The 10121-nt window shown below is 43.0% G+C and overlaps 1 protein-coding gene and 1 pseudogene across 1 annotated transcript; both read right to left on the bottom strand.

Moving 5' to 3' along the window:
- Positions 1-840: 840 nt before the first annotated feature.
- On the bottom strand, positions 841-5014 carry LOC104465932 (the record flags this gene model as incomplete). Its single annotated transcript, XM_010079179.1, has 2 exons — positions 4178-5014; positions 841-1740 (listed from the first exon to the last, which is right to left on the bottom strand). Coding segments are annotated over exons 1-2 (1737 nt in total), but the record flags the coding sequence as incomplete, so codon positions are not given.
- Positions 5015-7162: 2148 nt separating this feature from the next.
- LOC104465934 lies at positions 7163-8098 on the bottom strand (annotated as a pseudogene).
- Positions 8099-10121: the final 2023 nt, after the last annotated feature.

The following is a 10121-nucleotide window of genomic DNA, read 5'->3' on the forward strand; positions in this document are numbered from 1 at the left end:
CACCCCCTGGGATGGTGGGAGGTGTCCCTGCCCATGGCAGGGGGTGGGACTGGATGGGCTTTAAGGTCCCTTCCAACCCTAACCACTCTGTGATTCTATGATTGTAATGAAAATGGAAAATGGGCTCTCACAGTTCATTTCCCTGAACAGCCTCTTCTTGGAAGGATGAAGGTAGGGTGTGGAAGGAGGAAGGACAGGGCATGGGTGTTTTTGACAGATACATTTAAAACTGTATTAGCAACTCAGAAATACTGTTCTAGATCAGCCTGGAAAGAGCATGCCCCAGGGCCATGAAAGCGAACAACACGAATGCATAGACAGCATTTGCAGACAATCAGCCCTAATTATGAAAATTGTTGCAGAGAAGTGATTTTTTACCACACAGTAATTCACTGTGGAGGTTGATAGTATGCACCAGAATTTTTTTAAGGATATTTACCAAACTACTGCACCTCTAGGTACGCCCTTTTTAGGGAAACTTTTCAGAAGGCAGCGTAAGCTGTTGCAGATGGCTCAGTGCTGCAGAGCAGTTACGAAAATCTCCAAGAGTTTTACAGAAAATTGCAGAAAGAACCCATAAACTACTTCCACCTAACCCACAGAAAACAATTGTGTAAGTAAAAAAGTTTAGTTCCTGCTAATGCTATAGAACAGTATCTGCAAGAGTAGGAGAGAGTTAAAATCAAGCCAGTTTTTTACTTATTTATACTGTGTTTACATTACACCTTACTGCACGTATAAATCCCACTAACTCATGTATGCAATTATATACACACCGAGCACTTGCAAACAGTCTTTTCCCTTCAAACCTTAATGTATTTTATCAGGGAAATCACTGACCTGAGATAATGGCTTTTTCTTTCCACAGTTTATACCTCCAATGTAAACTATGTTGGGCATCATTGGCATGGGATACTCAAAACCAAAATCCATTCTTTTAAGCCAAATGGATCCATGGCTTAAAAGCTCCTTCATTGTTACTGGTCTGTGGAGAACATCTGAGGCCAGAAGTTCAAATGGCAAATAGGCAAAATTGCAAAGAAAGGATTCTGCTGATTTCAGAAATAAGTTTTCAACACGCTGGATAAACGTCATGTGGTCTGAGTTGTCTGTAAATGTTCTTGGGACGTAGGAAGGTGGGTCTGCACACTGGGTAGCCTGCAAATCAAAACTGCAGGGGAGTCCCCGTAGAAAGAAAACAGATGGGATCGAGAGATGCAGAGCCAGTATTTGTCCACATGGTACAACAGGATCTGTGAGAACAGCATCAAATTTACTCCCCTCAAGGTACCGCATCAGATCCTCATTGTGCAGTGAACTTCTACAGGAGGAGACGTAGAGACCGGAGATGACCTGAACTTTTTCATAAAGTGCTTTAATTCTCTGAAGAAAGGGTCTTCTCTCAAAAAGATCATTCACAAATGAATGCATGCGTGCTGCCAGTTCTTCCCTCATTAAAGGCACTGGATATGTTTTAAGAGTGTAATATTCAGATGCTTTCACATTCAAGTTTACTTCTGGTGCAACGACAACAATTTTGTGCCCTTTCTGGCTGAGGGCTGCCAGCACTGAGCGCATGCTGAGCCAATGACTCCCATCCATTGGCACCACCAGCAGCTTTCCACCATTGGCCAAGCAAAACAGATACAGGAAAACCAAAACTCCCCCAGAAACCAGATAACTGCATTTACTTACATAAGCCATGTTCCTAGAAATCCAAAGTCTGTTCATCTGTCCTGACTGAACAGATTTGAAGTAGACCCACAGCCCCCTGCCAGGTTCTCACATTCCCCCTTAACAATCCGGTTTTTCCAGCAAAACCAGTCACCCATATCCATTCAAGGCATTGATGAATTATTTAAGGAACGTGACAGATCAGCGTGGTTTGGGCAGAAATGGGCTTAGTATCTGAGGCTCCCTTAGGATGGGTCCTTCCTGATTGATTCCCTGTGCTGATTGATGGGAGACTAAAAATCAAATCAGACTTTGCAAAAACAAAATTCCAAGTTTTTGAGTAGTGCCTGGAAGTAACTGGGCTTGCTGAAAGCAGGGGTTAAAATGCTTTTTTGCTTTCCTGTCTTTCTTTTTAAGAAGCATTTTACAGCTGTTCTGAAATGCTTGCCAAGTTTATGTTTAAAATTGTAAAATTATGTCATTATACAGCATGATATCTGTGCAAATCCTAAGGAGGAGGCTCTGTGATTTACATGTAGCTCAGCACTGGGGCCATGTACAACATCAGGTACAAATTTGTTGCAAAAAGCAAGACTGCAGCAGAGGCGTGCATCAGCAAAGGAAAACTACCGAATCCATGCTGTTATCCACAACACTTCTTTATTCTCATCCTGACCTCTCTCTTTGTGCCTCTCTCAATCATGTTCTTCCAGGAGCAATACGAAGGAAAAGCCACTCAGTTCCCCTTGTACTTAATTAAACACAGGAAAGCCTGGACAGAAGTAGCCAGTAACAGCCCTCTTGTTTCAGGCCAGGAACTGATTTTAAATGGTAAGAGGTGGTGGTGTTACTTCAGATTAAAAGGTAAGATGCCATGTCTGAGCAGTTAACAAGTACTTGTGATAAATTTGTCAACCCACAGGATTGTATTTTGCCTTTAGATGTAACAGAGTGATGCAGAGGAAAAGTTGGAAGACAACCAGAAATCAGGACTGAAGAATCAGTACTTCTTCAATAAATACTGTTACTGGACTATGATCTTTAGCCCCTCAGCAAGATGACAGTGAGAGTGAGTGTTCTCTGCAGAGGAGAGTCTGATGTTAAGTTATAGCTGCCACATGGCCTTGCCTGCAGGCAGGATTTCTCTCCCTGCTTTCCCAGAGGATCTGCCAGAGTTTGCCCCTGAGGAGCCGTTAAGTAGATCTGATGGACAGAACAGATAGGAAAAAGCACTACCCTGATAAAAGTGGCCATGGGGGAGGTTGACAGCAATTTAGAGAGACCTTTGTGAAAATCAGGATAGGAACACTAGCAGCTTAACAGAAACAAACAGTACTTTCAGAGGGCAGCATCAGACGAGGTACTGGGAGGAGTAAAGCAAAGCCTAAGGATAGTTAAGGTTGGCTCTGTGAAGATGTACCAGGCTTGTAAACCAAAATCTATTTTTTTTGTGAATCTTCGCTCATGCATGTTCACAAAGGCCTATAAATTTGGGGGAAGAGTAAGATTGGTGATAGGCAGGAGGAACCCATTGCCTAAGACTCAGGGAAGGCTGGCAAGTGAAAAAGGTTCAAGGGAAGAACAGTCTGTTTATTTTTAAGTAACATTCACAAAGGATAAAACTTTATCCTTTCTAGGAAACAACGTGACTTCTTGCTGAAATGGCTGGATGACACTAACTACAGATTCATCATCTGTTGAGGAGATCTGTCTCCTATATCTCTTTTCCCACTTAATCTCTGGCTTCACACGAGGCTGTTCTACTTACAGCACAAGCAAGCAAGAATATACACCACATGCAGCAACAAGCTAACGGACATCGTGAGCACCAACAAGCTAACATACGTCACATGCATGCCTTCAGCAAGTGCTTTTTAGACCACAGATGCCCACACAACCACCCATCAACATTTCCATATCCAAACTGGATGTCTCCTAAAAATGCAGCTGAGAATTCAGCTACCTAGCTTTTGTGACGGAAGCTGTTGTCAGACCAAACCTTCACCACAAAATATTAGCCTTCGATTCAAACACAAGACTGCTGTTACAGAAAAGAGCACATGCTGCTCTGGCACATAACTCGGCAAGTTACTTTTCTGACTGGATAAGCAATTAATGCTCTCAAAGAAATATTCTACTGTCTCTTATATGAGGCAAAGAATTTTTGGAAGAGCTATTACAATCACTTGCCCTTTTTGAATTAATTTCTGGACAAGGTGGTGTTTGTGTACCTGACTTCAGCTGGAATTAAACACAGCATAGCACGTGATCCCCTCACTGAACAAAATCCCCACACTGGGCAGACCCAGGCAAAGGAGGTGGAATCGCATCGCATTCTCCTAGTCAACTATACCACTCTGCTATACAGAAAGCATTAATCTAAATGATCTCTTTAGGTAAGAAATGTCCATATCAAACACGCGATCAGACCTCACCCAGATCGTGCAGGTGTATGACTGCCAGAACTATTCCCTTGTTATACCTTTCCCAGCTAGTCACTGACCTGAGTTAATGGTTTCTTCTGTCCGCAGTTTATGCCTCCAATGAAAATCATATTGGGCATTATAGGCATGGGGTAGTCGAAGACAAAGTCAAGTCTCTTCAGCCAAACAGATCCATGACTTAAAAGCTGTGTAATTGTCATCGGCTTTTGGAGAAAGTCCGAGGCCAGTCTTTCAAATGATGAAAAGGCTATACTGCAGGTGAAATACTCTGAAAGGCTGATCAAGAAGTTCTTTACTCGCTGCGGGAACGTCATATGATCTGTATTGCCTGAGAACAATCGTGGGATGTAGGATGGTGGGTCTGGACTCTGAGCAGCGTGGATGTCTATAGCACATGGGACACCCCGCAAGAAGAAAACAGTAGGGAGAGAAAAGTGCAAAGCAACTACCTGTCCACAGGGTGTCATAGGATCTGTAAAGACGGCATCAAATTTACTTTCTTTGATGTAGTTCATCATCTCTTTGTTGTACAGTAAGGAACTGCAGAAAGCTTGAAACATGGCAGAGCTCTTTTGGAAATGATCCCAAGTTTTCAAAAACCTGGTCAGGAAAGGCTCGTTGGTAAAACTGTTTGCACCAAGTGAATTCAAAAGGCTTTTCATCGATTTCTTTGTGATAGGGACAGGATACGTTTTCATTTCATACATCCCCGAGGAATCTATCAGAAGTTTGGTGTCTGGTGCGATGACAACTATTTCGTGCCCTCTCTTGCTCAGCTCAGCCAGCACTTCCTTCATACTCAGCCAGTGGCTGCCCTCCATCGGGATCACCAGCAGCTTCCCAGCAGTGGCAGGACCCAGGCAGCACAAGAAGGTGAGCAGCACCGCCACCAGCATGTTGCGAGCTGGAGGGACCGCAGCCCGTGCAAGAGAGATGCCAGGGGTGATTCACAAGCTTTTGTAGCTATGCTCCACCTACGCAAATGCATCACTTGGCAATGCTTTCTAGTGACACCTCCGCCCTTTGGGCTTGCCTCATATTTCAGGCGTTCACAAGTTTGCACGCAATGGAGTCACGGTAGGTCATTTATGACTATAAAAGGTTGAGATGAGGTTTGTACTTGAAAAGCGAGTTCACACAAGCACAAGATCATGTCTTCTTCCATACACTTCACTGACCCAAGCTGCAACTACAGCTCAATGCCTCAGCCTTCTCTTCTCCCTCCCACAGTAGGACCGCAGCCTCATGACACTTTTCACCACCAGCAACCTTTACTGACAGCATGCTCTGGGGTATGTTGGAATCTGTGGAAGAATGGCTCAGTGAGCAGGGACATCAGTATGTGCACAATCCAAACTTCAATAAAGAGGCCTGAGAGTCCTTGGACTCTCCTTGAAAACAGCAAAGGAAAAGAGTAAAAGAACGGGTAAACTGCAGGGGGGAGGAAGGCAACGGGACGGGGAAGAAAGGAGTATGCAAATATGAACCGCATGCCAAGAGGGCAAGAACGAATGACCACTGGCTGCTGCTGCGTGCACACCGCATGCACGCAGGTAACAAACCAATCATGTTAGAAAGCAAACACATGCAAGGCTTGAAATGCTATATATTCCCCCTGAACCCTGAATAAAGCAAACAAGAAGCTTAACTCATATTGAGCATTGTCTTGATTCCGGCCAGCTCTCTGCTACAGGAATCCATGAAGGAAACGCATCCACAGAGTGGATGGACAGAAACGCTTCTGGGATTACCCCACACAGTAGTAGTGGGTCTATGAAAAGAGGTTTTTTTGAAGATAAGTAGCCAACAGAAAATCTTTCCCCATCTCTACATGTAACTTCCATGTAACCTCTTATCCTATTGGGTATAAAACCAAGTTGCAAAACTGCAGTTCACTGTTGCACCTCAGAAAACATAAACCAACAACATGTTTCTGATTCACGAACTCCTGAGTTCATTGCCAATCAGCAATCTTTCCCACTCCTGACTCCACATCCTTTCGAAAGACCCCTTGTGAGTAACTGCTACTCTTTTTCCTTCATTCAAATGTACGTAACCAGTAAGAGTGAACCAAGTGGCACTAGAGACTGTACTGGTAAGAGGATTGGCTCTGCCACTTCCAGCACAAGCACTAAACATACTTATCCACACAAAAGGGGAGGATATTCGGGGTTTCTTCTACACTACTCTGTTTCAGGGGTACTCACAATTTGCAATACTTGAATATCTCTTTCCTCCTTTCCATCTGCTATAGAATATGCTGTACTGAATTCAGAGCCCTGGTTGGTACCCAAAAACCTGAATGGGAATTTACAGAAGACATCCACGCCCAGAAAAGCTTAAAAGCTAATTAAATAGCCTATGAAAGAAGGGAAAGCTACACTTTAAAAAGGCTTTCTTTCGGGAGTTAGTTATTGGCACATTGACATAACAGGGAAGATGTAAATGAATCAATCTGGCAGATGCACACAACAGAAAAAGAACAGATGGATAGCTAAAATCTTTAAGTCCTATAACTTTCAATGTCTGTGAAAGGAGAACGGGTATACAGAAGTATGGACAGACTGGAAATGGAGGACACCACGGAGCAGAGAGAGAGCATACTGTGCTTATAGATGTTCTCTAGGCTCTTTCAGAGTGATACAGCCAAGTCCCGTGAGCCTAGCTTTGGCTGTAGGGTCAGCTCTTACAGAAATGGACATACCATAAGGAACTTAGATGAAATGGAAGCTACCAAGTCTGTCTCCTGTTGGGGAGGAAATTTTGCAACCCACCAAAATTTAGGTGAGCTTCAGCTCAACAAAACGGCTTACCATTTGCAAAAAAGTTACAGGTCACTTAAATTCTCATATCTGATAAGACTTTAGGTTTGCCAGGATATGCTTTAATCTAATGCTGGATACTAAGAAATACCATTTCTACATCATGCAGGATTTCTCATTAGCTTTCTATCTTTGAATACCAAGGTGTTGTCAGTTAAGTTTTGATGTAAGAATGTTTAAATATTTATGTTCTTGCCTTTTTAATACAAACAAAATAAAATTTTATACCTGAGAGAGTTTTTTCTTCTGATCGCAGTTTATCCCTCCAATAAAAACCATGTTTGGCATCACTAGTCTCGGGAACTCGAACACAAAATCGTATCTCATTAGCCAAACAGATCCACGGCTTAGAAGGTCTGTAGCTGTCATTTTCTTTTGAAAAATCTCATATGCAAGTTCTTCAAATTGAGCAAATAGAGGCTTACAGTAAATGAACTCCGGCATATGGACCAGCACATTCTTCACACGTTGAGCAAATGTCATGCTGTCTGAATTATTTAGGAAGAATCTGGGGACATAGGAAGGAGGGTTTGGACACTGAGTAGCTTCAAAATCCATACCACAAGGAAATCCTCGCAAGAAGTAGACAGAAGGTGTTCCTGCTCCGGCAGGGGGATTGGACTAGATGATCTTTCGAGGTCCCTTCCAATCTCTAACATTCTGTGATTCTGTGAAAGATACTCAGCAATTATTGGTCCACACATTATAATTGGATCTGTGAAAACCACATCAAATTTGCTCTCTCTCAAATACTGCATCATGTCTTCATTGTGCAAAAGGCTCCTACAGTTGGTGACAAAGAACCTGAAAATTTCTAACATGTTTTGATACATTGTAATAATAATATTCAAAACAGATTGTTCAGTAAAATGAGCATTAACGAATGACTTGAGCCCAACCTGGGTAAGGTGTTGGATATACTTTCACTGTATAATTCTGAGGCTCCTTTGGCTTCAGATACAAATTTGTTGATGGTACCAGCACAACAACTTCGTGTCCATTTTGCTGGAGTTTCCCCACTACTGGGCGCATGCTGAGCCAGTGACTTCCATCCTGAGGTATCACCAGCATCCTTCCACCTTCAGCAAAGATTGAAGATGATGGCAGAAGAAGAAACATCCAAGTACACTGGTAAAAGCACTGCAACCGAAGTGCCATGTTGGTAGGAGTAAACTGGAGAGTGCTGCTATGGAGGCATCCGATACAGTCCTTTACATGAAGGGCCATGCAAGCTTTGACTTTCTGCAGGGAATTTAAACTGCAGAAGTAAATCTTTAACTTCCCGATATTGTTGTGATTATCTTTCAATTTTGCAATTCTTTATCTAACAGGAAACGGGAGCACACTGTTCTTAAAAAAAATATGCCCCTCTTTGAACTTTTTGTTAATTGTTAAGCTTGAAAGTATGTCAGCACATCCCTTCCTTCATGAAACTAAAACCACCGAGGATATAATCTCATAATACTACTTGTGGTTAATACCATTGACTTAGTAAGTACCCGGTGAGAAAACAAGACTGGTTTTGCTTTCAAAAGGCAACCTTTAAAATTCTCTCAGCAGAATGAATGGAAATTGCAACACCGTTTCTTTTATGGGCCAGCCTAACTGAGAACACCTAACTAGTACGTAAAAGGCTGATGTTAAATTGCCACCTTCTGGAAGCAGTCAAACCTGCATGTCTGTCTCATGAATACATCACAGCTACCAGGATGCATCATGCAATCCCAAATCTGAGGAGGAGAACAATCCTGTTTGGCTTTTCTCCCCATGGTACTAGACAAAAAAAATGAACTAATTGATGGGTTCAGGGCAAGTGAAGGGAAAGGATGCCGGCAGAGACCTTTTGGGACACAAAGAAGGAGCCTTGGTCTTTAGCCACAGTCCTGAAAATCCTTTTTATATATTGTGAGCAAGACAAAATTTCGGAGGAGATATGGTATCTTTTACTAATCCCACTGATAATACACACACGAAAAACCCCAACAAGCAAACTAGGCTTCTGAGCTCGCCTCCTTTTACAGGTACAGGCAGTAACATACACAACCACATACAGGTGTCTCCTGGACCTCTTCAGCTATGAGCCCTGACAGAGCTGCAAACTTGTCTTTCCTCTTCCATGTTTGCTTCTGGGCAGCAGCCCAACTTTGATGAGAAGAGAGATCTTCTCCTGACTGAATTAGCCAGGAATTTACTTGGTAGTTGGACCTGGGGGTTTGAATCCACTCACAGGGAGGCACAAGCTGTCCTTACAGTTCATGTTTCCTGAGGGAGGAACTGATTGATGGGCTGTTATTAAAAAATATATGTGGTAATACTCCAGCTTGGGTTTCCAAAGAAGGCTCTACTAGGATGGTGTGACCCCTTATTTGCTGGCATTTGCTGCTGTCCCCTGGGAAGTGCAGTGAACTAAGGCCCTCAGGGCTTTGCTGGAGGAATGTTTTGTCTTTATGCAAGTAAAAGCAATGCCAGACCAAAGTCTTTTGGGTGGTGCTAAGGAAGAAGCCCTTGTGAAGAAAAGAGATGATGCAAAGCTATCAGCAGCAGAAAGTTTTTCCTGTTCCTTCCTTTTATAAGTGGTGGTGGGATTCCCAGCATCCTCAGTTACAGAGAAACAAACCCTTCTAGCCTTAGGCATTTGCCTCAGTAGCCACCCAAAGGGTGATAGCACTGCTCTGTGTAGCTTCCCAGTGTCACGCTGGCATGGAGGAACCAGCTTGAGACATGGAGAACCAATTTCCAGAGAGGGCCAAATATGGGGGAGTGAGAGGCAGGAGGCAGTTTTGTAAGGCACAGACTGAAAGTGTGAGGCTGACAGATTTACAAATAATTCTCATGCTGGTAATTCAGAGATAAAGAGCGTATTGCAAGTGCTGTGGTAAGAAGTGACCAAATCCATTTGGAACTTGCTGCTTGGTGTGATTTTTTTCTCTGCACTTGGGTATGACCTTCAACAGCAAAATCAGTCGGCTGAAAACAGCCAAATACGAAGTTCATCTTCCAGTGACTGTAAGAGAACAAGTTTCTTGCTGGTATGGCTACACTTTCTTATGGACTCAACAGACTCCCTAATTTTGTACCAGATCGTCAGAGCGAAAACTGGGGAAAAGGTAAGACAGCAATAGGAAGGACAGAATTAAAAAAAAATTAAAAAAATAGAGGTAAACAGAGAACAGACAGAGAA

This window comes from Pterocles gutturalis, unplaced genomic scaffold, assembly GCF_000699245.1.
Source record: "Pterocles gutturalis isolate BGI_N339 unplaced genomic scaffold, ASM69924v1 scaffold39923, whole genome shotgun sequence".
NCBI classification, from domain to species: Eukaryota; Metazoa; Chordata; class Aves; order Pterocliformes; family Pteroclidae; genus Pterocles; species Pterocles gutturalis.